The sequence below is a fragment of the Eleutherodactylus coqui genome, chromosome 3 (assembly GCF_035609145.1).
Source record: "Eleutherodactylus coqui strain aEleCoq1 chromosome 3, aEleCoq1.hap1, whole genome shotgun sequence".
In the NCBI taxonomy this organism is placed as follows: domain Eukaryota; kingdom Metazoa; phylum Chordata; class Amphibia; order Anura; family Eleutherodactylidae; genus Eleutherodactylus; species Eleutherodactylus coqui.
This window is the reverse complement of record NC_089839.1, coordinates 48,426,241-48,453,282: the sequence shown is the minus strand read 5'-3', so window position 1 is coordinate 48,453,282 and position 27,042 is coordinate 48,426,241. Positions and strand designations below refer to the sequence as shown.

Sequence of the window (27,042 nt, the reverse complement as noted above, 5' to 3'; positions counted from 1 at the left end):
TCTTTTCTTCCGAGCGGGCAGGTACTCGCTAAGGACAATGCTCGCTCGAGTAATTGTCCTTAGCGAGTATGCTCGCTCAACTCTAGTAAAGAACTTTCAGGAGAACATCCAACTTCTAAGAAAGCTCTTAATGTGCCCATACACTTCTGTCGGCTAAATGCTTGTCCGGCCAAGAGCTCCTCCTCTCGATTCTCTCATGTTTGGTCGAGCGTGTTTCTGTTTGTAATGGGGAGAGAAGAATAAGCCATTGCTAGACTTTCCTAGTAGCAACTTATTTCATGTGAGAACAAAGGATTGGAAATCCCACATGCCTAATCCTTCCTACCCCCGACACTTGTGTTGTGGGTGAGTCAGGACACCCCTACCCTATATACATTAGATAGTCGGCCTTCCCCACCAAAATAGGTTGGGTTCAGCCGACCCTTCTGTAACGTGTTCAATCTTCTGCTTCTGGTCTTCGGCAAGCACCCAGTACAATATATTGTAGTTCTGTGCTAGAAACAAGGCCTGGATGATCAGATACCAGATTTAAAGGGGTTGTCCCGCGAAAGCAAGTTGGGGTATACACTTCTGTATGGCCATATTAATGCACTTTGTAATGTACATTGTGCATTAATTATGAGCCATACAGAAGTTATTCACTTACCTGTTCCGTTGCTAGCGTCCCCGTCTCCATGGTGCTGTCTAATTTTCAGCGTCTAATCGCCGGATTAGACGCGCTTGCGCAGTCCGGTCTTCTTCTTTTCTGAATGGGGCCGCTCGTGCCGAAGAGCGGCTCCTTGTAGCTCCGCCCCGTCACGTGCCGATTCCAGCCAATCAGGAGGCTGGAATCGGCAATGGACCGCACAGAAGACCTGCGGTCCACGGAGGGTGAAGATCCCGGCGGCCATCTTCACCAGGTAAGTAAGAAGTCACCGGAGCGCGGGGATTCAGGTAAGCACTATCCGGTTTTCTTTTTTAACCCCTGCATCGGGTTTGTCTCGCGCCGAACGGGGGGGCTATTGAAAAAAAAAAAACCCGTTTCGGCGCGGGACAACCCCTTTAAGTTTCACTATAGCTAATATGCCCATTCTGGGTCTACGAAAACTCCTATAAGCACTGTGGTCAATTATTATCACTGACATTCATTTATTCTTTCATTCATTCATTCATTGATACACTATCATACCAAAAGTAATTGGACACCTGAGAAAGAATTAAAAATAGCATCTATTTACATACTGCGGTGGGAGTAGCTTAGAATTGCCTTTTTTGGGGTCAAAGGGCTCATTTCTGTTCACCGAAAGATAAAGTCAGCGTGGAGAAGTATATTTTAAACTGACACTCGGCCAGCTTTATTAGTAAGGCTGCAGTAAAAATAAAACAGAATACAGCAGGAAACAAAATAAAACACGCTGCCTCTCCAGCACTTATATACAGCGATGCCCTGGCTACCATCTGCAGAGCTTCTCTCTGCCAGCTTACAAAACGCCAGACTTTTGCAACCATATTCACAGAAGAACTTACACAGACCGGCTTTCTGTGTTCCCCTAGTAGAGACCCTTACTAGTCTGTTAGCTTCTCCTTAAATATCCACCTGGATTCTCCCCATTACAGGCCCATTTACATGCAAAGACAATCTTTCAAATGATTGATAGATTGAAAGTTTTAGCGATCTTTTTGCATAAAGTGTTAATGGACACAAATGTCCATTAACACTTTATCATCTTCATTTGCACATAAATGGGCCTCCAGGAGCTGTTTGCAAAGCCCAGTGTGTGACTAATCACATGCCCTGCTGTGCAAACATCTGCACTGTTCTCTTCGGGGCTGCTGTCAGAATACAGCATGCTGTCTATTGAGAGATACTTTACATGTAACGATTATCGCTCATTTTGTAGTTTGAACGAATTTTGAGCGATAATCATTATGTGTAAATGGGCCTTAACTCATATGGATGGGAGATACATCTTGGAGGAACAAACCTGCCTCTCTGTCACAATGTGTTAATACTTAATGAGGCCTCCTTTGACCCTAATGACATTGGATACTCTCCGTGGTATACTTTCCACTAATATCTAATACCATGGTATTTCCCTCCATTCACTCTACAAACACTCGACAAGCTCTCTCAAAGAAGATGGACGCTGTTCATATTTTCTGACGCGAGGTTCCAGTTCATCTTAATCATGCTCAGTAGGGTTCAGGTTGGGACTCTGTGCAGCCAGTTCAATCGTGGAACATCCATATCTTCAAACCAACGCGCAACAGCATTTGATTTGTAGGTACACCTCAGTGTTCATGGTTCTTGTCACTACAACCAATGGATCGAGACCATGCCACTTAAAACATCCCAAACGATAATGGAACCTCTGCCTTACTTAACTTTTGGCACAACACACTCAGATAAAAAAAGCGTTCCCCAGGTGTACTCCCCACCCAGGTACTTCCATATGATGTGAAGATGGAGCTGTGTGATTCATCACTCCCTAGAATGTTCTTCCATTACTAAACTGTCCAATGACGTTGCTCCTTGCTCCACTGCAGACGGGCCAATACATGGAGCTTCATGATGGACGGCTTGTGTACAACAGCATAACCCATATATCAATAGTAAGTTGTGCCGGTCACAAACTATGGCCGACCCCTCCAAGGGTCTACATGGTTTAGGCAATGTGGCATGCTAATAAGACACGATTCATTCTACTGATAGGGGTGTCCGAATACAAGGTAGTGTAAGTCCCACCATTTTCCATAGCTTTGTCCATTGTGAAATAAGCTAAATCTATCAGAAGGCAGGGCTCTGCCTATAGCTCTACTACCTGTGACTCCACAAGTGTTACAGCATGACTTCTCCCAGGATGCACCGGCTAGGAGTTGTAGATTTGCAAGAATTGGGAAACCAAAGGCGCAGACATGAGAAATTATGTCATTAGTGATTGTCACCCTTTATTAGCCACCAGTGTTGCAGGATGTGATAAACTGGAATAAGAACAGGAGGGACTCAGGAGTAACTGAAATACTGCTGAAAAACAGTGTAAGTCCTCCAGACGAACTTCGCGGCCGAGAGCGAGACATCCGCATTACACGGCATGTAATGCCAGGACTGTGAGGTCCAATTTATGATTCATTCAGAGAGGGCTTACCGTCACTTCTAGGAATCTCATGTTTGACACACTCTAATCAGGCAGGATCAATTAAAACTAATAACTTTGTGGAAGGCAGCCTTGGCAGCGTCCCAGTGGCTGCAGCAATTACATGTCAGAACATAATTTGCTGTTAGCTATTTACCTAAAACAGTCGGTGACTTAATCAAATACCAGAGCCACCTGCTGAAAATTCCCCTACAGGACTCATTACTGGCCGTTCCTCACCCTGGGTTTTCATGCATTCTTCTCTAGGGAAACCGAGTGTGAATTCAGTCGAACGCCAGGCCTGACACAAAATGTCATTCTAATTCAAATGTCCTGGTAGAATATTTGACATCATATCCGATCCTAGGAAAGTAAGAAGACGACTCTTGTGGGCGTTGTAATGACGACATTGTTGGATGTCACCCTGAGTTTCTAAGAACAGATGCAATTTAAGAAGTAGTCTGGGTACCACTCTTCACTTGACTCTTAACCATACCTATGGTGCCCCCGTATTACCTGATATGGTAGATCCATTCCGGACACCCACCAATGTGGCATCTCTACTACTGATTTCAGAGGCCCGTCAAGGAGCTGCCCTTAACAATACAGAATGAAGGTGACAGTCTTTGATCCATGTGTTGAGACCTTCCCTGGGTGTCACTGGTAGAGGGGCCAGTACAGTACACAAGTGGATGTAACCAAGTGCACTAGAGTAAAGCCAACATGCCAATACACTATTTACTACGGACTTACTATATTTAAGACTCTGTTTGCAGTGTCGTAGATTTAATTTGTCTAGAGGGATAATGTTCCTCCTTATGGAGAGTGCCAAGTTGGTGTAGTGAGTCTCATAGGCCAGGAAGTGCTTCCTGGGAAAAGAGTATGCAAAGCAGCTCTCATCCAGGAGGAAACAAGTGGACTCTCTATTGTCCCCTTTTTAAAAACAACACTATAACTCGGTGGTCTCCACAAGGAGAAACTTTATTTTCCATTAACCCATGTCAAAGGCCTCTCACCCAGCCAATCAGTACCCTGCTCTGTACCCATGAGGGTCGAAAACCCAGATAGGTCATGTTCCCTTGTGGAATAGATTCCAGTTTGGCTTATCTCCCTAGTCATGTTGCAAAGTCTTTTAAAAGAACAGGCACTTGCCTATAGGGCTGATAACACAAACCAAGACCTGTTATAGGATGGACATCACCTGGCACTCAACGAATCCAAAGACTTAGGCATCATTTCTACGGCCTGTCGAATTGCGCATGCGGGAGCCTGTAGTGGAATCGGACCCAGCCCGCGGCCGAAGAAAGTGCTTACCTATCCAGGCCTTCACTGCAGATGTGTGCGGAAGGGCCGGCCTGCGCAGTAGAGATTTTTTAAAATCTCCCGCTTCCCTGCGGAATCCGTGGCCTGTCCATAATTCAATTGCGTACGTGCTTCACTGGAAGCCGTCCGTGCGGGGACCGCAGCAAAATGGAGCATGCTGCAATTTGTTTTCTGGACCAGAAGGTCCACAGAACAAATCCACATGCTTTAATTCAGCTGTGGACGCCCATGTCTTCCTATAGGCGGCTTCAAATGTGGATCATCCGCAATTCAAATGTGTCCGTGGATATTGGACCTTACAATGGAGTTTGTCATTCTGACATGATAAGCGCGTATTTACATGGGCGATGCGAGTTCAGCCCGAGATTCTTGAGTCACTCACACTGTATAGCAGATGGACACTTTCATGTGTGAGAATCGCACAAGTATAGGACCTGGAGTGAAAAAATTGTGCGTGCGCACGAACCCATCCAAACGAATGGGTTCTTTTCCCTTGTGAGTTCCGTTCATATCACAATCGTGCGGGAATATCCCCCATGTAAATACACCTTGACTCCCATCAAATTTGAAGCCTCACAATGCAAATGTGACCACAGCCTAAGTAAAACAGTGCGGCTCTCTTAAAGGTTCCTTAACGTTCTTCATTAATATGAACCAGAAATCAGTTGTCTTTTGGCACTGAGTGTTAAAGGGGTGTGGACAGGCGATAAAAGTATAAAGATATCCATCTTTTGGGATCCCAAGTGTCTGCGCCCGACCAGAGAAAACAGTGGGACTGTTGGAAAGAGCGACAACCATCTTGCTGGGGCCCCTCACTTTTGGCAACGGTGGGAGCTCCGAAGGTCAGGAATGTAAAATGTGCTGAATCAAACACTTGACCCAATACATGCCATTTCCTCCTTGGGGGGCTCCACAGCTGCATGTCGGAAAGTAAGCAATATACTCAATGTATAATGCTGTGTATACAAAGCATTGGGACCTGCTGACAGCCCCCCCATTACAAAAACATAGACAATGATGGAACCATCTGTACATTCCACTGCTGGCCTTGTAGTAGGGTTTGATGGAGAAGTGCCTTGTCATCACAGTGTGGAGTCTTACCTAGCACCGGCCGGGGAGCGCTCAGGAAATAGGGAGCGATATCAGTAAGGATCTCCGCAGCTGCCGACTTCACTTCAGTCTGGAGTTCATCTCCGCAGCAGTGAACCACAAGTGCGACCCAGTCCTTCAACTCTGACTCAATGGCCTGAGAAAAAAACACAGAAAATCAGCCTGAGATCCTCCAGATGTTCCTCACAACAATTAATCAAACCCCACGGGGCCTCTGGTCAACTAAATAAAGGGTCTTCTAAATTATCTGTGGCAGGAGATAGGGGTTTTACTGGGTGATGACAACGAAATGTCATTTTTAAGAGCTCTGGTGATTAATGGCCATTGGTTTTCATTATGTTTATCTTACGAAAATAATAACATATGGAGGGGCCCCGCGGCCCCCGCCATACCGAGCGCAACCTGACCGAAATTATCACATTGTTGCACTCTTGGATAATTGGTTCCTGCATTTACTCAAATGCAAAAGTACTGTTGATGTGAGGGTTGCGCAATTCAAGACCAATTTGCTTTCTTTAGTCTAAATGGGTTCAAGATTCCATGCTGAATCATTTCTTGATACATTTTAACCCCTTCATGACCGTCGATGGTAAAATTTTTTACGTCGGGCGGTTACGAAGGGTATACGGAGCGCCTGGGTCCGAGTCCGCTCCATATCCGGTGGCTACCAGCTAATTCAGACAGCTGACAATCGCCAGTAACTGCCATGATCAGAGGTAGCTCTGACTGCGGCAGTTAACTCTTTAGATGCTGCGGTCAAAAGGGAACGCTTATCTAAACAGTTCCCGCAATGCGATCAGTCGAGTGCCGATGGGCTTGCATGTTTACTGAAGGCTCCCAGGATTGCCATGGCTATATACTGCAATACTGAATTGTTACAGTATATACATAGAAGCGATCAAATAATTGCAAGTTCAAGTCCGCTATGAGAACTAAATAAAAGTGTAAGAAAAATGTAATAAAGTTTTTTTTTAAACAGTAAAAAACGATTAAAAAGTTCCATAAAAACATTTTTTTCCCCATAAAAAGACTAACATATCTGGTATCGCTGCATACTTCTATAATATGTATATCTTTAGGTCTTGCATGATACGACTTAGCCCCACCTTCACATTTATAAGGCCTCCTGCATATGGACATATTGCGGAGACCGCGGCGGGCGTCCGCCTCCGGACTCCGCAGCAAATACAGCCCATAGTATTCAATGGCAATACGCCATTTCAGCTCCACGAGCGAAAAATTGATTGTGATTTTCCGTTTGCGGAGAATAAATCGCAGCATTCTGCGATTTTGTGCGTACTACATAAGGCCAGCTTCCATTGAAGTCAATGGGAGCCGTCCGTCCTGCGGCACTTCCACAGTGAGTTATTGTGGAAGTATCGCAGAGTATGCATCACTCCCCAGCGCCAGGCGGCTACTGCGCATGCACGACGGAGTGCCAGCCAGTACATCCACAGTGTGTACAGAAGCCGCCAGACAAGTGAGCCAGGCACCGGGTCGAACTCCGCTGCGGTATCCCCGTACAGGGTCCGACTCGCCGGGTGTAGGAGGCCTAAAAATGTCCTCTGATTGTATTTGACACAAGGATATATATATATCCATCCTTTCTTGGGTTTTGTGCTAAACATTCCCTATAATGTTTCCTTCATACAGCCTGGAGGAAACACAATGATGTGTATATGGTCATGCAGTGATGCTTCGCCAACGCCTTACCTCCTTGGCCTCGCTTGCAAGACTGATGACCAACTTAGACGAGAGCTTCAAGGTTGAGCTTTGAATTTCCACACTGGAAAAAAAAAGTAGAAAATGCTCTAGTACATATAAAAGGGGGAAAATGCCAATGTTACTGCAGCTGTAGATCTGAAAACATATGTTCAACCATAGCTGGCGGTACATACCTCCTTTGTACTTTGCTAACTGCCATGAAGCTCTATCCAGAAGTGACCCACAATGTACATGCAGCACCTGAGTACACACGCATATAAGACAACACATACAGCGTCCATGTTGGGCTCTGCCCGTGACCCATAGAATGAACCAGACTATTACTGTAAGTAAAAGATCCAGCTTCGGGAACAGGATGGAAGGAAAGCAGCCAAAGTAAAGAATACCGTCATAGTCCATCTGACCGAAGCAATGTTCCTTGCAGTAACACACCATTGAACATGGCCGGTTGCAGTCTGCTTCACATGTGTCTTGTTCGGCTTCCACGGAACTAAATCAAATATGTGCAAGAGATTCCAGTGAGCTCAGAAGAAACATGTTCGCCAATGTAATGTGGACCTGCGGCTTTACATTTCAACAGTGCGGTATTAGAGGCGACTGGACGTGAAATCCTGAGACCTGCTGCGTGCCATGTACAAAGCAGCTCTCTAAATGGATGAAACACTATGCAAACAAGGGAAAATTAGGCTTTTCTGCTGCTTTGTTTGGGCGCAAATCCAGATATGGAAGACTGAATTATGGGAACTTGTAAGCCAAAGGTGCCATCAAAAACATTACGGTATTAGGCATACGGGTTATGCCGCTGAACACAAGCCGTCCATCACGAAGAGTAATGGGTTGACATGTCTACAATGGAGCAAGAAGTGTCGTCATTGGACAGTTGAGCAATGGAAGAACGTTCTACGGGGTGACAAATCACACTACTCAATATTCACATCAGCTGGACATACCTGGCTGTGGGAGATGTCTAAAGGCCCATTTACACACAAAGATAATCTTTCAAACGATTGAAAGTTTTAGCGATCTTTTAGCATATTAATGTCAATTAACACTCTTCATGTGCATGTAAATGGCCCTCCAGAAGTTGTTTGCAGAGCCCAGTGTGTGACTAATCACACGCCCACAGCTGCATTGTTCTCGTCGCGGGTGCCAGCAGAATACAATGTAATCTCCTGACTACCACAGAGAACCCAGCATGTGGTCTGTTGAAAGATACTTTATCTCTCTGCGGCTGAAAGATCTGAAATATTTAAGTTCACCTTAAAATCAACGTCCAGACGAAAAGTGCACGATGGCCGCGTTTACATGTAATAAGTATTGCTCATTTTCGGTTGTTTGAACCAATTTTAAATGATAATCGTTACGTGTAAATGGGTCTTAAGGAACACTTTTACCTGAGTGTGTTGTGCCAACAATAAAGTCTGGTGGAGGCTCCGTTATGGTCTGGGAATGTTTTACGTGGCACGGTCTTGGTCCATTGGTGGTAATGGCAAGAACCATGAACACAGAGGTGTACCCAGACATTCTAGACAATAACGTGCTGCTGACAATGTGGCAATACTCTGGAAATGGTCGGCCATACTTCCAACAAGACAACGCACCTTGTCTCAAATCCAATGCTGTTTTACGTCGGTATGAGGATTTACTTAACCGGCCTGCACAGAGTCCAGACGTGAACCCAACTGAACATCTTTGGGGTGGACTAGACTAGAGCGTCGGGTAAGGAAATATGAACAGTGTTCATCTTTGAGAGCACTCTCCAGACATTTGCAGGATGAATGGAGGGAAATACCATTAGAAGTGTATCAGACATTAGTAGAAAGTATGTCGTAGAGAATATCTGATCTCATTAGGGCTAAAGGAGCTCCATTGACTATTAACATAAATTAAAATGTACATAAATTCTACTTTTGATTCCTGCTGGAGTGCGCAGTCAGAAGTAATAACATATTGAGCTCGTTAGCTGAACTAACCAGGAGGTAGGAGAGAACTGATCAGTGCCAATGTGCCTAATAATACAGCAGGTTCTTAACTGTAAATATCCCTTGCCTGCTAGAGTACACAAAAAAAGACAACCACCATAAGCAGCATTTTGTGGCATAGGGTTGTCACTCCCCCTCCCCCACAGACATGTATGATCCCTGCAATCCTTCTACTTTTGTATTGAACCCATCTTAATCTGGGATCATTCTCTTTTTATTGCTGTATTCATGCAGGGATTTCCTAGTTTTATGCCATTTCAGCAGTGCAAATGTCAGTATATGTCAGCGACCAGCTGCTCTCTGATGGTAATGACTCACCGAAGAACAACTGTAAAATTCACCTTTTTACCCCTGAAATGTCTCTGACAGACTTAAAAGAGGAAGATGTCCAGAACAGAAGAGTCCCTGCTAACTGGTACAGATGGCGCCTACTCTGCCTCATACATGTATCATAGTCCATACACTGGATTAGCCGGGGAACAAGCCTGTCTACGTTTTATACCAGTCGGTTATAAAGTTCACCAAAATACAGTTCATACGTAAATATACAAATTTAATCTACATAAAAAGGACTGATCCCAAGTTAAAAAAAGTTATTCCAAGATGGAAAGTTATCCCCTAGCCACAGGATAGGGAAAAAGTGCCTGAACTATGGGGTCCGACCCCTGGGACCACCACTGGTTACAAGGTCAGGGTCTTGTGGCCCCCTGTAGGAATGGAGTGGCAGTGGCACATATGCGCTGCGGCTCCATTCACCTCTATGAGACTGGCGAAGTGGAGCCCAGTTCAGCGCTTAGAGATCTCCAGCATCTCGCATCATTCATATCATGGTTGGTCGAGATGCCAGTGATCGGACCCCCCGCCGATCAGACACCTATCCCTTATCCTGTATCTTGGGATACACTTTTTGAAGGGGTTGTATAGTCATATTCCCAATTCTGTGCAGGGTAGATGTGGAGTGAGTATGGTGCACGGGTCCTATTCCAATTATTAGGACCTGTGCATGAAGCTCATTGGACTTCAGACGGCCCCCTCAGCGTTCAGTTGCATCTCTCCACAGGCTATGTCAGACTGACGGGAGAGAATGATTGTACAGCCCCTTTGAAGGCCTGTGATGCATTAACGATTTGCAATGTTCAGAGCTGAAATCTCCCAGCATTCGTCGCTAGTTGTGGTGCTACCCAACGACAAATAAATTCTGCTAAATGGTTCGTCCGTAATCCAAAACAGACTTGTGTCCAACATAGCTCTTGGAAATATGTTCACTGATTTAAATGGGTTGTCCAGTTGTAAATTATTGATGGCCAATCTTCAGAACAGGCCACGAATAGTAGATTGGTGGGACTTGCCAGTGTATTCATGCACTGAGTTGATTTCTGCAGGAAGCAGACAGCTCTGTTCCCACTGCATGGTCAGGATTGGTACTTCAGGCAAAGTTCCCATTGAAATGAATGAGAACTAGCCCTGCAATTCCAAGCGTGGCCACTGCAATGGGAACAGAGCTGTCTGCTTCCTGCAGAAATTAGCTCAGTGCACAAGTGCATTGGCCCAGTGACTGGAAGGGGCCCTAGGCGGAGAGGGGGCGGGAGCTCAGTGCACAGCTCCTGGCCCGGCCCGCCTCCTCCCCCTGCAGAAAGGGACACCGTATATTATCTGGGCGTGAAAACCCGGTGAGGTTTCAAATACAATCTGATGATTCCATGTACCGGCACAATTTAAAGTTTTAGGAAGGTATGGGAAAAATGCTGCAAAGTAAAACTTTTTTTCAAAAATAGAAGGCATCCCCCGTTAGCTCCAAATGTATTCTGCAGCAGGACAACGACCTCATCCAGCCAATGCCATTAAGCACAATCTTTAGCATCAAGAAGAACAAGGAGTCCTGGAAGTGCTGATATGGCCCTACAGAGCTCTGATCTCAATATCCTCCAGTCTGTCTGGGATTACATGAAGAGACCAAAGGATTTGAGACAGTCGATATCCACAAAAGATCTAGGGTTAGTTCTCCAAGATGTTTGGAACAACCTCCCTGCTGAGTTCCTTCAAAAACTGTGTGCAATGCCAAATACTGGTTTATAGATTTGTCTTTTGTTCATTCACTTTGCATTTTGTTATCTGACAAAACAACTGTTAACGCTTCATTCTTTTGAAAGCCTTCTTACTTTGTAGCACTTTTTCCACGCCTGCCTAAAACTTTTATACAAGACTGTAGGTGCAGAAAATATTATATCTTCATCAACTGGAACTGAATGATCACGTGGGATTGCCTCCAGGGATGCCCCGCAATTGTCAAGAGAGCTTAAGGAGGAGTTGCACAATTCCGTCCGCTAGGAGCAGATCGCTGCGGGCCTTAGAGATGTATGGATTTTTTAATATGTGAATTGCAAATACGCATTGGCACAGACCCGTGCCAACACAAAAAAAAGTTGCAATAACATGGGACTTGGTGATGAGGAGGTACCCTCCCAGAATGAAACAGCAATCTGTCTTGTTCAACAGGTAAAAGCCCCTCTCTAAAGCCTTGTGCGCCTTCAGACCTCCGAGCTCCATTCTCTATTTTCAAAGGCAATTAGCCATTTTAATCACAACAACAGCGAGGCTGAAAGGCACTAAATGTCTGCCAGAGGAATATTTACAGCTCCAGCTCCCTGTCTGGTGTTTCTCTTCTGCACCAGGGTTGTCTAATAAATTGAATTGTGAGGAGATAAGAGCAGGTTTGTTTAAATTGCAATAGGTCCCTGCAACAGGGGATTAAAATGCAAAGAGGGCACCTAACCCTCCAGGGCGGCAGCGCTGCCAACATCTCACCAGGCCTAGCTGAGATTGCTATGTCTGGGCATGGTCAGACTCCGTCATTTAACCACTTGATGTGTCTGGCAACTTTATTATTACTGTATCTTCGCATGAGCAGTAATAACAGAAGCCACAAGAAGGTGCTAGCCCCAACTTTCTCTTTTCCCTTACTTTACTGTGGTGCACCGCATAACTGATATACACCCATCAGCCATAGGATTAATATTGTGTAGGACCCGCTAAAACAGCTCTGACCCATCGAGGCATGGACGTCATAAGATCTCTGAAGGTGTCCGGTGGGACCTGGTGTAAGACTTTTGCAGCAGATCTTTAAAGTCCTTTAAAGATGTCAGATGTGGCCGATAATTAAGTCAAAAGGCCGGTGACATTTCAATTTTTTTTATGGGCCACATTAATGGCCAGGAAAAAGAATAATTGTCAGCTATGTGCACCTCCGGTCAAGCAGCAACCCTTCATCATCAAGTATTTCACTGCTCTCTAGCTGTGGTCTAGTCACCGCTGACATAATCAGAGACTCTGACCCCTGCTGACCTCTCCACCCGGTGTCTGCGCTCCTGCATGTCCTGTACACAGCCCAGATGCTGGGGGGGAAGAGGTTTGGGGTCAGATTATGTCAGCAGTGGTCAGAGCAGAACCAGGGAATCAGTGAAATACTTGATGGTGTGGGGTTGCTGCCCTGACAGAGGTACAGGGTTTGGAGTGCACAAAGGGTGGGGCAGGGTCACTAATACTACTAGGACCACTAAAGTTGTCACTGACTACTGGCTGGTAGTCACTAAGACTGATCGCACACGGATTGGTTTGGATTCGCATGCGTGAGCCTGCAGTGGAATCCGTCCGGCGACCGCACGTACCTTTTAATATCTGTTTTGTGGATGGTCGCGGCAAGCTGCTGTCGGACATGGGCAGTAAAGATTTTGTTTTAATCTCTGTTTTGCCCTGCCGTCACTAAGCGATGATGCGGGTACCCGCAACCCATCTGCAATGTCAACGTAATCGCTGTCCGCTTATGTGAGCAAACATGTGAATGTTTTGTTTTTTGAATGATGGCAGAATACCGCGAATCGTCTGTGTGCGGGTGACGTTCATAGATTCCACAATTCAAACCCTGTCGTGTGAGACCGGCCAAAGAATGGGTGGGGGCCCTATTGCTACTGGGCCACTAAGAGGGCACTATTAATACTGGGGACACTACTACTACCACCGGGACCACTACTGAGGGCACTATAACTATTGAGGCTACTAACGCTGTTGGCACAATTACTAGTTGGGGCAACTAGAATAGCGGAGGTACAATTACACATCGTGATAAGCCACACCCCCTTTTACCTCGACTGGTATTTTTTTGTGACAAAGGTGGCAGTCCTATGCGGATCGAACATGTATTTCTAGCACATACCACAGATACTGTCAGATCTGGAGAATTTGGAGGCAAATTCAACACCTTGAATCTTTGTCATGTTCCTCGACGTTTGCAGTGTGCTAGGGTGCAGGAAGAGGCCGCTATCATTAGGGCATACCGCTGTCACAGAGAGGGGCACTGAGTCTGTACATTTAGGTAGGTGGTACATGGTACATCCACGTGAATGCCAGGACCCGAGGTGTAGAGCACAACACTGCCCAGAGTATCTCAAGCCTTCGGCCAGTTTGTCTTTTCCCATAGTGCATCCAGGTACCATCTCTTCTTCATGTAAGAGTCGCATTTACAGCCGGCCGCCCATATGACATAAAAGAAACTCAATTCTTACAACCAGGACACCACCTTCTATTGGACAGGGCATGGACATTCTGACTGGTCTGCGACTACAAATGACTAAAATTGAAGTGGGTGGAGAGATCCTTGAATGCATCTATTTTCTTTCTGGGGGCACCTACCCGTTCAGGCAATGCCCTGTATGTTCCAGCACTTGTCTATCATAGCCAGCATTATACTTTTCAGCAATTTGTACTCTGTAATCCTGAGCTCCCACCTGTGGCCGGATGTAGGCACAAGGCTTATAACTCTTCGCAACAAATCTTTTGGCTCCATTTGCAAATGATCTTTGGCAGTGGAAAGCATCTTCTCCACATTCATGTGATACAAGATCTTCAGCACCTGACCAAGAAAATGGCAGAAGGTTAATAATCCTCACTTCATTAGATTTAGAATACTTTCCATTTTGGGGTTTTACATTGATACATGGAGACTTCTGGTAGTCATTAGGACACAGCATGTCCCTCAAGGGAGGAGGGGGGAAATCAGAGGGGCCGTATAGCATGTATGAAAATAAGTCCTCTTTGCTCAGGCGGTTTGATGTCCCTACAGATCCTCACTGCAGGAAACTCCTTGCTAGCACTTTTGTACCTACTTCACACGTAGCTCATGTGCTGCGGATTCTGGCACGCATCGTTGGGCAGATCTGCAGCAGATTTCACACTTTCTGTTGAATTCAAACTGAAGAGGCGAAATCTGCTGCAGATCTGCACCAAAATCTGTGATAACATCTGCAGCAAATCAGCTATGTGTGTGAATGCACTCTTAGGTATACTGAGCGGATTCGGTGAGGATTTTGTCACAACGGAAAATTCACACCAAAATTCATGTCAAATACCCCACAAAACTTTCACATGAAGGGGTGAAATTTGCTGTACATCCACCTCAAAATCTGCACCAATCAGTGCGTATTTCACAGATTCCGGCGCGTTCATGCGTAGCATGTGTTGGTACGTATCCGCACCCAAATCCGCAGTGGTTTATACTGTGGATTGTGACTTGGTTCTTAAAGCGGATCCCCAGCAGATTTCACCCTTTCAATTGAAGAGCCGACACCTGCTCTGGATGTGCTGCAAACTCCAATGATGCAGATTTTGATGCAGCTTTTGCAGCAGAAAATCGGCACCATTTCCACTTTGTGTGAATGTTCCCTTGTGACTATTTTACTGCTACCTTGCGTGCTAATGTTTCTGTGCTTGAGAGAGAGCGATGGTTTGCAATTCCTTGTCCTTTAAAGATAATCCTTGTCCATAAGCCCAATGAGGGTCTTCAAAGAAGAGCTCCCACTATGGTGCACCCTGCATCTCCATGTATTACATGGTTGGCCATTTTTCAAGGCAATCAAGTCTGGTTGCTGAAACCTTGGCGATCAGCTAATTATCAGCATCTCCAGCCCTGGCAGACTCGGCCTTTCTATGTATTATTTCACTTAAATGGTCACCTTGTTTTACCACATTTCTTTTGCAGTGACTGTCCGAGGGCAAACATATGGTTGGCCACAACCTGATATTGGAAGCCTGAATCATATCTGATCTTTGGGCTGGCTTTACCATAAAAATTGGGTTGTTTGCATGAGACTGCTCTATAAGACCCCCAAGACATCATAAAAAGTCTCTTTTAAAAAGAAACTTCTGTATATCAATACCAAAACTGGAAAATTTGCCCCAAACTGAGATTTGGTTAACAGCCAAACACAACTGTACAACCAAACAGCCACGTATCTGAAGTTGGGGGTGTAGGTTTTGCACTATTCACCTGACATAGGCAATCTAAATTATTTTCCTTCACGATCATTTCAAAGAGAATCTTCTGAACCTCGTGAGACATGTAGGCATCTCCACGGCTTTGCTTCATCCATTGTAACAGTGATTCGAGAGCCATCAAGCGCACTTCATGGAATTCTGACTCCAACATCTTCTGCACCAAGCGGGATGGGTCCATTTGCAAAGCCGGACAAACCCAAACAACATTTGGCTCATCCACTCGACTGGTAAAACTTAGTACTGATAAGATGAGTCTGGAAACACTCTGCAGATACAGGATGAATCCAGGAACCGCGACTGTATGTTCTGCTTCCTGTATCAGCTCACAGTCTTCAATGATACGGTATAAGTCTTCAAAGAAATGAGTGGTGAGACCTGCAGGCGAGGCAAAACCAAGCAGGGTTAATACAATTGTGTAAAAATGAAATTCATCATTATATGACTGACATAAATACATTTTTTGGCAATAGGAGAAACAGTCTTGAAATTTAAGCTCATGAAGCTTTGCAGAAAGACGTCACACTGACTCGTCTCCTGGCCAGGAGAGGTTTTCCATGTTGGGCTACAAAATCTTATTTCCCTTAAAACTCATTGTGTGTAAGGAAAGGGAAATAAGGGGCAGTAGGCCTTCTCAGTGTAATTCTCAAATATCATGTTAAAGAACTGCAAAAAATAAGAAAGTGTCGTAAAAGAGGTAGTCCGCCTTGGAAGACCACTTTCTGTATGAAGGGTCACCAGCCCATTAGATGATCACACAATGCTTCACACTTATTACCATTAAGCAAATATGTGGGTGAAGCCAACAGCAAGTGTTTCATTTTTCTACACTGCTACCGCAGGAGAGGTGAGGTATTACACAATTCTTATTTAAAGGAGTTCCTCCATTTCAGCATTTTCACGACCACCTCGTTGGGTGTTACGGAGATAGCCGAGCGCAACAGAATTAGAGTGAATGGGAGTTACGAAAACAGCGTTGCACAAACAGCACATTGCGCTGTGCTATACTGTTTCTGTAAGCCCCATTCACTTTAATAGGAGTTAAGGAAACAGCGCAAGGCTACCATGCTTGACTAGTTTCCTAACACCTGGCAAAATGGTTGGAAACCACCAGTGGGTTTCTCTTCTCAGCTGATTTGGGAATGCTTCTTTATATCAACAGACTGCTTGTGTAATTCACAGATCTAATGGGTCCTCCCAAGAGAGAAAAAGAGATGCCCTTCGTTGCCATCCTGGCTAATAAATAAGGCTCCTGAATGGGAATTCCCCTCTGTTATCTTAGAATTCCCTGGTGAGACTTATGGGTTCTTCTTAACTGGGCAATCCCTTTAACGCTCGGTTCACATCACCATTTCGTTTCCCGTTTTCCTGTTCCATCCGTTCTTGTACTCTATCCTCCAAGAGAACCGAGCGGTACCATATCAACCCGAAATGGCTATAATGAGTTCCGCCTGGCTTCCATCATGCCCTTTAGCGATTTTCTGCACAAAATCCGCAGCACACCAATACAGATTGGCGCCAGAGACTCCAAACTGAGCCTTTGACTCAGCTGTGAACAAAGCCTCATACATTATCTTGTTTGCTTATCCTAATATCCAGTCTTGAGTGTTCTCCCTTGTCTTGCACAAACACCTCTTTATTTTGAATAATATTTTGTAGAAACACAGGTTTCATTCAGCTCAAAAACAACTCTGCCTCCTAGGCCTGGCATCCAAGATAGAATTGCGAAGATAGAAGAGCCAACACCAGGGAATTGCCTAAGGGCCCATTTACATGGGACGGTTGTCAGGCACAAAAGCGCCTAATGGTCGGCCGAGCAATAATGGAGATCATTCCGGCTGCCCGCCTTAATTCACAGTAAACAGGTAGTCATTCAGAGATGAACAACTGCCTGTTCCCATGGACTGATGGTCATTCAGTTTTTAAGTCTGCCTTAACTAAACGCCAAACGATGAGCAAAAGGATTATAATTCGTTGTTCACTGAATGATTATCTTTCAGATTCCCGTGGTCCAGCAAAAATCTGAACCATTATCATTCCATGTACAAGGGCCCAAAGTTTTAACTGTTCTTGTCTTCATGAGTGGTCTCTAACCCATGGCTCACCATACTACAGCACCCAGTATGTACTGACCAACGTGTGGCCATCAAGCCATGCCGGGGGGTATAGCATTGATGCTACTACTACACCCAACAGTCATATTGGTTGTTAGTGTAGACTATAAAGGTGAAGACCATGAAGCTCCCTGCACCATCCTGAACAATGCTGCTTTCTTCCCCCCCTGCTTGTAATTTTACATGGCTGTAACACCCCAAATCTTATACTATAAGGAAAGGTCATCAACAATAACACGGTGGTAAAACTGGTGACTAAAAAGACAAAATTAAAAAAAAACGTGTTGGTCAGATGCAGCTGAAATGAAATGTATGAGGTTCTTTCCAAAGGACCAGAATTTGCATTAATTCTCCATGCTACGAGCGCAGACCTGCAATGCCCTTCTTAAAATTCATGTAAACATCCTAAAATAGAAAGCAATAACCTAATGTAACCTCTGCGGCACTTGTTACAGGCTGATGACCCTCGATGAGGTCGATTGGTTCTAAGAAAACAGAATTGATTCCAAGCATTGTGATGCGGGCTGCACCTTGTGTTTCGGCGGTGAGCCAACAACACCGAAACCTATTATGGGACAGTCACTACTAACCTGCTTATATGAAGTACACATTAAGCCTTTCCAATCCACTGTCTGACCTCTGAAGACATTATGATTTAAGGCTGTACAGCTCCAATGTTGGAAGACATCCATCAGGGTTCTCTTACTGCATATTGCCAGCCTCTCTGTTGTTGGAGCCTATCCAACGTGTCACCTCATACAGTACTGGCTTTAGCCAGCATATAGCGCCGCTGTATAACGGCAGAAAAAGAGTAAGCCCCCTAGGAAAACCAGGATACAAATTGGATTGGAAAGGGTTAAAGGAATATGCCAACAGTAGGGTGTCATTATCTATTTAGAGGTAAATGTCCAAGACTTAGATTAAGGTTTATTCACACGGTATGTTCATACAGTGCCGTGGTTTTGCTGCTATTTTGCCAACATTTCAGCAGAAATAGTGATTGATAGCGCCAAGGGAATAGACCCTTATAGTCATGCATCAATCACAACACAGGCTGAGGAGAGCCCTCATGTTGGGAAGTCAATAGCAAATGTACTATCCTGCCAAAAGCGATTGGACGCCTCAGTAAGAGTCAAAAGTAGTTTATATTTGCATATGTTAATTCTTAGTGGGGCCTCCTTTAGCCCTAATGACATTGGATACTCTTCAGAGATATACTTTCACCTAACGTCTGATACACTTAAGCTGGTATTTCCATCCATTCATCCTGCAAATGCCTGGTGAGTTTTCTCAAAGAAGATGGACGCTGTTCATATTTCCTTTCTCGATGTTCCAGTTCGTCCCAAACATGTTCAGTAGGGTTCAGGTTGGGACTCTGTGCAGTCAGTCCAATACTTGAACATCCATATCCTCAAACCAGCATAAAACAGCATTGGATTGGTGACTAGACACATTGTCTTGTTGGAAGTATGGCCGACCATTCTTAGAGTATTGTCACATTGTCGGCAGCACACTATTGTCTAGAATGCCAAGGTACACCGCCATGTTCATGGTTCTTGTCACTACAACCAACAGGATGAGACCATGCCGACTAAAACATCAGTAGACTATAACGGAACCTCCACCATACTTACCTATTGGCACACCACGCTTGGGCAAAAGTCACCCTCCACAGCCAGGTATGTCTTATCTGATGTGAAGATGGAATAGTGGGATTCATCACTCCATAGAACGTTCTTCTATTACTCAACTGCCCAATCATTACCCTTTTTGCACCATTGTAGACGGGCCGATGCATTGCGTTTTGTGGTGGACGGCTTTGTGCAGAGACATAACCTATGCAGAACCCGTCACAAACTACGGCTGCCACCTTCAAGGGTCTGGCTCTTATGTAGCATGGTTTATAACATCTGACATGCCAATAAGACAGGATTCTTTCTAATGGCACGGATGTGGAAATACTTTTGGTAGGCCAGTGTATAATCACTGCGATAAAACATGGGGTCACGAATGAGGCCATATTTTGTTTCTCTTACGGAGTATAATAGCTTCCTGTTCTACTGGCTAACAGGGCAACAAACGTTCTTTCCTTCTTCAGACACTTAACACCCCTTTATCTCAAATTTCAATGGATGAGTCTTTTTTTCTCTACTAGGAAACAGAATGTGGAGGAATTTATTGGTGTGCTGTTGTGGATACCAAAACACCATAAACTGGTCCTGACCAAATGCAACACACCAGTCAGTGCCACATGATGAGTATCAGCTACACATGCATCAATCTACAAAGACAAGGCCCATGATAAGGGAAGCTTACCATGTCTCTTCGAGATAAGAAAATGGTGAGGTTTTTGGATTTACCTTTTTTTTTTAAACTAGAAAATCAACTGTGAAAATGCAAATTGCAAGTATACAGGTTATGACATGAGGCCCCATATTACATCTTTATATAATATGGTATCTTGAACTAAATGCCAAAAAGAATGTTAGTTTTAAATCTAAAAATGAAACTAAAAAGGTCAGTAGGGGTAACATCACTCCTTAAAGGGGTTGTCTCGCGAAACAAAGTGGGGTTATACACTTCTGTATGGCCATATTAATGCACTTTGTAATATACATCGTGCATTAAATATGAGCCATACAGAAGTTATTCACTTACCTGCTCCGTTGCTAGCGTCCTCGTCTCCATGGTTCCGTCTAAATTCGCTGGCAGCTTGCTTTTTTAGACGCGCTTGCGCAGTCCGGTCTTCTCCATTCAGCACGAGCCGCTTCAGTGTGCTCCCCGCTACAGCTCTTCTGCGCATGCGCAGACGAGCTGTCACTGCTCGGGAGCGCGCTGGAGCGGCCATTCTGTACCTTCCTCTGTTAGAGGAAGGTGCAGAGCTGCCGAGCTGTCCGGAGAAGCCGCCCAGCTGTCCTGGTAAGTGATGGGCCGGGGGGGCTGCCGCTGCGCCGGGGGGGGCTGCCGCTGCGATGGGGGGGGCTGTCGCTGCTCCGGGGGAACTAGCGCTGGGCCGGGGGGGCTGTCGCTGGGCCGGGGGGGGGGGGGGGCTGTCGCTGCGCCGGGGGAACTAGCGCTGGGCCGAGGGGGGGCTGTCGCTGGGTCGGGGGGGGGGCTGTCGCTGTGATGGGGGGGGGGGCTGCGCCGGTTACCTGCTGCCTGGCGGTGGGTGCCTGTGTGCCGTGGTCGGCCGTGTTCACTCCAGGGGTCCGGTCGTCTGGTTGCCATGGAGACACAGCTGGTATCGTCTCGGGAGCGCGCACGTCGGGCTACAGCAAGCGATGCGAAAAGAGCTGGCGGCCATCTTGGGAAAAAGTTTTATAAGTTGCTGAAACGCTGGAACGGTAAGTAGAAACCAGCTAGGAAAGTAATTTACAGGGGTAATTAGTAATGTATGTTTAATTAGGGGGACTGGGCAAAAAAAAAAATTCACTGCTTCCTCGAGACATCTCCTTTAAGGAGAGCAGTGAGAAGGTGAGTGAGGAGACTTATAAGGCCATCTATGCTTCTCTGGGTAATATGCAAATTACAGAGATGGAACAATACCTCTGCAGCGCCACCTATTGGATGCAGCATTCCTTCAAATCAATGCTTGACCCTTTAGACAGGTATTTTAAAGCAATTCCCAACCACTGCTCTAAAAGACCTGTCTAAAGGGTCAGGCATGATTTGAAGGAATACTGCTATCCCATAGGTGGCGCTGCATCTCTCTTATTTAGTAAAAAGAAGAGTACACGATTTTTCTCCTTTAGGGCTTATTTAGATGAGCGTATATCGGTTGGGTTTTCACGTGCGACCGATATACGCTGCCCTTCTCTGCAAGAGGAGGGGCTGGGCCGAGAGCTAGTGCATTGAGCTCCGCCCCTCACCACTGTTTGCAATGGGAGGGGTGGGATGGGGGCAGAGCTAAGTTCCGCCCCGTCCCTCTCATTGCAAACAGTGTCGTGGGGCGGAGAGGGGACGGGAGCTCAATGCATTAGCTCCTGGCCAGGCCCTCCTCCTTCCCCTGCAGAGAAGGGCAGCATATATCTGTGGGGCGTGAAAACCAGACCAATATACGCTCATCTGAATAAGCCCTTAAAATGAAAGTATTTATAATATTTTCTTAAAGGGTATTCTCACCACAGACATTGGAAATGGTGAGGTGGCTGCCTACCCCTGCACCCAACGGGAGATTGAATGAAGGGGAAGCTGGCTACTTACTGGCCCATTAACCCTTTCAAATCCAATTTGTATTCTGGTTTTCCTAGGGGGCTTACTCTTTTTCTGCTGTTATACAATGGCGCTATATGCTGGCTGAAGCCAGTACTGCATGAGGTGACACATTGGATAGGCTCTGACAGCCGAGAGGCTGGCAATATACAGTAAGAGAACCCCAATGGACATCTTCCAACATCTGAGCTGTATAGCCTTAAATCATAATGTCTTTAGACGTCAGACAGTGGATTGGAGTGGGTTAATAGGTGGGCCAAGCGCACATGCGTCCTATGGGCAGAGGACACAGCCAGAAGGTTAGTATGGTGTCTGCTGCACAGAAGACCTAGAGGATATCATTGACCGCAGCCAGAAAAGGAAAGTGCAAGTAGGCGCCACCGGCCGCGGCCAGCGAGCATAACACAGATTGTGCATTAGGGCCCAGGAGCTTCTCTAATACATATCATTCCTCTTATGACCCAGACATGAACTGGAGCTAGTTTATTATACGGCAGCTCTACTCCAAACAAATTTTAATCCAAAATGTCCATTACTGCTCCCCTATTCTCCACCTCAGCTGGACACATTTTTTCTTTTAATGGTGAAAAGTGATAAGCCTTGTGATTGTCACGTGTTTGGTATAAATCCCGGCATTGTATTCATTGTTCACATGTCGGCTTATTTTTGCCGATTATTAATACAGATGAAGTCAGAGACTTTGATATATATATATATTTTGGGGTCGTTGTCAGGTAGAACAATGAATAAATGAGACTTGAAAAACAAAATACCGAGCCGGGTCACTGTTGTCCTGTCAACATACTTAAGTTTCATCTATAATTGTATGCAGGAGATAAATGACCGCAGGTTGCTTGGTTCAGTAATTGAGCAGTCAGCACAGTGATTTATCACCACCGGGGAACCGGAGAAGTTATTTCTCTTTAACACTACAGAAAACTTTGGAATCATCCATGCTTTAGACATGGAAATAAAAATAAGCCTGGTAGCCCCACTGGATACATTTATCTTCTTTATTTAAAGCTCCTTCATGAAAAAGAGCTAAATTCTCTCAAACACTGCTCCTAAATGTTACCGTTCTCTCAGTCTGTACAGTATTGCACTTATCAGAGCAGCAGTTTGTGCTCCAGAGCTGCTCTTCCTTACTATTACTGTTGACAGGAAGATGTAATCACGGTAAGCCATTTAGAAGTCCTTGAATCTTTGAATGACTGCCTGTTCAATGTGAATGGAGGCGGGTGGACGGAAGAGGTGTTCAGCAAGCTACACCTTCATTCACGGAACAAAGCAGAAGAACAATGGTCATTGAGACGACTGTCAGGCGCCAATGTACCCAACAATTGTCCCATGTATGCAGCATACCAATCAGGAGACGACTTCCTACCACAAGGAGGAATTGACTAAAGCAGACAACCTCTTTGTTTATACAGTACCAACATTATCTACAGCTCTGTACAGAGAGTCACATCAATCACCGTCCCCCCAGCGGAGTTCACAATCTTAAAGTGCCCATACACCTTTAATAGCCAACGCTTACTCCTCCACCAGCTATTCTTTCCAACTCCTCCATCTCCCCCACAGACTGCATGCTGACTTTGGTCAGAACTAAAGGATGGAATGTTGAAATTCAAGATGCCCGAACATTCTCTTCCCCATCATCATCTGCAAGCTGGGCTCAGCAAGGAAAAAAAAAGCATTGGGTGTTGAAATTCAGCATGCCCGATCCTTCTTTTCCTTCAATATCATCTGTGAGGGAGAGCTGGAAGCCCCCCATACACAGTAGATGGTCGGCCGGCCCCACCAAAATTATTGGGTTCACCCAATTTTAATCTAATGTGTATAGGGCCCTTAAAGGGGTTATCCCAAGATGGACTTTTATCACCTACCCATTGGATAGATGATAGAAGTCTGATCGGTGGGGGTCTGACCACTAAGGCCCCCACTGGAATGGAGCTATGGTAGCACATGTGTAGTGCTGCTCCATTCATCTTCAATGCGGCTGTCAGAGATAGCTGAGCCCTTGTACTTGGCTATTTCCATCAGCCCCATTGAAATTAATGAGCAGTGCCACGCCTGCGTAACCGCCACACCATTCACTCTCCAAGTCACTGCGGGTGGGTGCAGCGAGCATGCAGTGATGAGAAGAGGGGGACACAGGACCCCTCTTCTCTGTATCAGTGGGGTCTCAGCGATTAGACCCCACTGATCAGACTTCTATCATCTATCCTAGGGATAGGTAATGGGGGTCTCAGCAGTGAGACCCCACCGATCAGACTTATCCTAGGGATAAGGTGAGAAGTCTATCTTGGGATATTCCCTTTAATTTTCCTATCTCAAACACACACCTAAGGGTCAATACATATATCAGTTGATTTTTTGCACTGTGGAAAGGAATTGGATTACCCAAGGGAATATCAAGCACACAATAGCAATTCAATCCAGGACCCCAAAGTGGCAAGGCAATCGCTCTAACCACTGTGTTGGCTAATGTCATATTTAATGAAAAACCCATGAAGAGGATAGAAATAAATGGACTGTTCCTTCAGACTCTACACTAGACTTAACACAGTGTATAAGTTCTGCATGAAGTGTTCCTTTAAAGCGACCCTCTGGTTTCAGGACTAAAGTCTGTGCCAAGAGTGAGAAGGGTATATTACTTGCAACAGTTCTTCTCTGTCATCCCTCCAATCCACCGATTCCAGGTCCCATTTTCGACCATTCAAGATGGCCAAAGCAATCTTCAGACTACCTAATCCCTACAGTGCATTGGTAGCTCAAATGCACTATACCTGAATGGGCAGAGCTGTTCACATGATCAGCACCGGCCAATCAGAGAGCAGTGTACACTGTACATTAGGTGGTTAGAAAACTAATGCAGTCATCTCAAATGGCTGAAAACGAGGCCTAGAACCGGTGGAGCAGAAGACAAGAACTGTCCCAGGAAGAGTTTGGACACAAAACCGAAGGGTTGCTTTAAAGAAAAAAATTGCCCACGCTATGTTTTTGCATATATTTTTCATTCTTTCTGAAAAAAAAAAGTCTGTGAATGATTCCAGCCTACTTTACGACGCAGCCACGGGCCTTGTTGTGACGGACTTCTTCCCTAATAATATACTCGCTGCCACTACGCAGAAATTTATTGAGTACATTGTATCCCGACCACAACCTCCAATCTAAACCTGCAATGTACTGTACTGGCCTGGAGATCGACATAATGATGGGTCGCAACGCTTTGGCCGCAGTACAGATACAAGGCAAACTACAAACACACAATACGTCTGGATTAAAAGAACGGGAGGAGGAGGAAAGGAAAAAAAAAAGGCGGAAAGGAAATTAACTCGAAATAGAAACAACAAGAAATTTAGCCAAGAAAAACTCAAAATGATCTATATAGGAAAATCTCAAGTTCTGCTGCCTGAACGCGCTAATAAAGCATTCATGACAGTGAAACACTAAGGAAAAGGAATGAGGCAGAAAACCGCAGGAGGGGAAAATCAAATAAACACAATAAATAAATATACGGGAAGGGACTGTGGGAAGGACAAATAGATTTATAGATGGAGCCTGGAGAAAACGTACAGAATATATATGCCCCTACAGAAACACGCATCGCTGCCTTGTAATGCTATTCATCGCGGCTCCTGGCCTAATGTATATTTTACAATTCAGGGCGCTGATAAATGTCACATGTTCTACCGGTAACGTCAGACTTTTACTGCCAGGTTTGCATTATAACTAATCTCCACTGACAGTGATGAACGACATGATGATGTCTGTAGAACTAACCTTATGCCGGCCACATATGGTGCCATCGAGTTAGTAAAGAGCCCTTAAAAGGGTTGGCCACTTTCGAAATATAATTGGCATGCATATATATGCCTCAAAGGACTTGTATCAAGAATGACTTTTATCACCTATCCATAGGATAACAGTTTGATCAATGGGGGTCTCTCCTCAATGCACCGACTCAAAAGGGACGCGGAGATGAGCAGAGTGGCAGTCACACGTGCGTGGCGCTGCTCCATTCATTTCAATAGAGCTGATGGATATAGCCGAGTACAAGCACTTGGATATCTCCAGCAGTCCTATTGAAGATGAATGGTGTGGCACCGTGTATGTGCGACCGCTGTGGGTGCAGTGAGCAAGTGGGTGCAGTGAGCCCACAGAGAGGAGGAAAGCAGCACATGAGATCCCCCTTCTTAGCATCGTGTTGGGTCTCAGTGGTGAGACCCCCATGATCAGACCGATCTTGTGGATAGACGATAAAAGTTAATCTTGCTGCAACCCCTTTAGCAGATCTTCCGCCGCAGGTATGTGTGCACAAAATCTGCAGTATATTACAATACCAGCAAAGTGCATGACATTTCACCAAATCTCATCCAAGCGCTGCATTTAAAAAAATCTGTAGCGTGCCGTGACCTGGGCTGTGGATTCTGAATCCACAGCATGTTAATTTATGCTGCAGATTTTTTCACAGCAGATTTTAGTGCTAAGGCACCTTTTAGATGGCACAATCTTGTTGGCGCAAGCTGATGACGTCATCACCACCTCATTCGCTCTCGTGCAGCCTGTTTAGACAGACAGATTTACCGTTGAGTCGTTCAATGAGACTCGTTGACTTCTCGTTCACATTCCTAAGTGGAACATTGAACAAGAAGTGCTTAAACGGAACGACAAGCGAACGAGCCAACGATGATTCTTATGCCTGCAGTAACTGAACAGCGAGCGAGAAGCAAACGATTGTCGTTTGTTGCTAAGTCATTGGCTCACATCTAGACTGAACGATTAACGTTTACTTTAAAGGGGTTTTCCATAGAAAATACTATTGGTGACCTGTCCTCAGGATAGGTCATCAATAGTTGATCGTCTGGGGTCTGTCGGTCGGGACCCAGACCAATCAGCTGAGCAGGCGCATGCCGTCAGCACCGCAAATACACAGAGGTCATAGCGGAAGTCTCCGTGCCGACTCTGTGTAGTGGCCGTCACTCGTAACTACAGGCACGGCTCTCATTGAAATCAACGCAATCTGTGCCTGCAGTTACAAGCATCTTTCACTAACACAGAGGTCGGCGCAGAGACTTCTGCTGCTTCCACTCCGACTTGTAGCACTGACAGCACGTCACACAGTATACCCACAAC

At 45.4% G+C, this 27,042-nt stretch overlaps 1 protein-coding gene across 2 annotated transcripts in view; it reads right to left on the bottom strand.

Moving 5' to 3' along the window:
- Positions 1-27,042, bottom strand: part of THADA (THADA armadillo repeat containing) — a 551,380-nt gene that overhangs the window by 105,462 nt on the left and 418,876 nt on the right. For both annotated transcript variants that reach the window (XM_066595569.1, XM_066595570.1), the window contains exons 32-35: positions 15,573-15,955; positions 14,035-14,159; positions 7,260-7,332; positions 5,538-5,682 (exon numbers count right to left, since the gene is read on the bottom strand). In XM_066595569.1, coding sequence (XP_066451666.1) covers positions 5,538-5,682; positions 7,260-7,332; positions 14,035-14,159; positions 15,573-15,955 — 726 coding nt within the window. The remainder of the gene's footprint in view (positions 1-5,537; positions 5,683-7,259; positions 7,333-14,034; positions 14,160-15,572; positions 15,956-27,042) is intronic.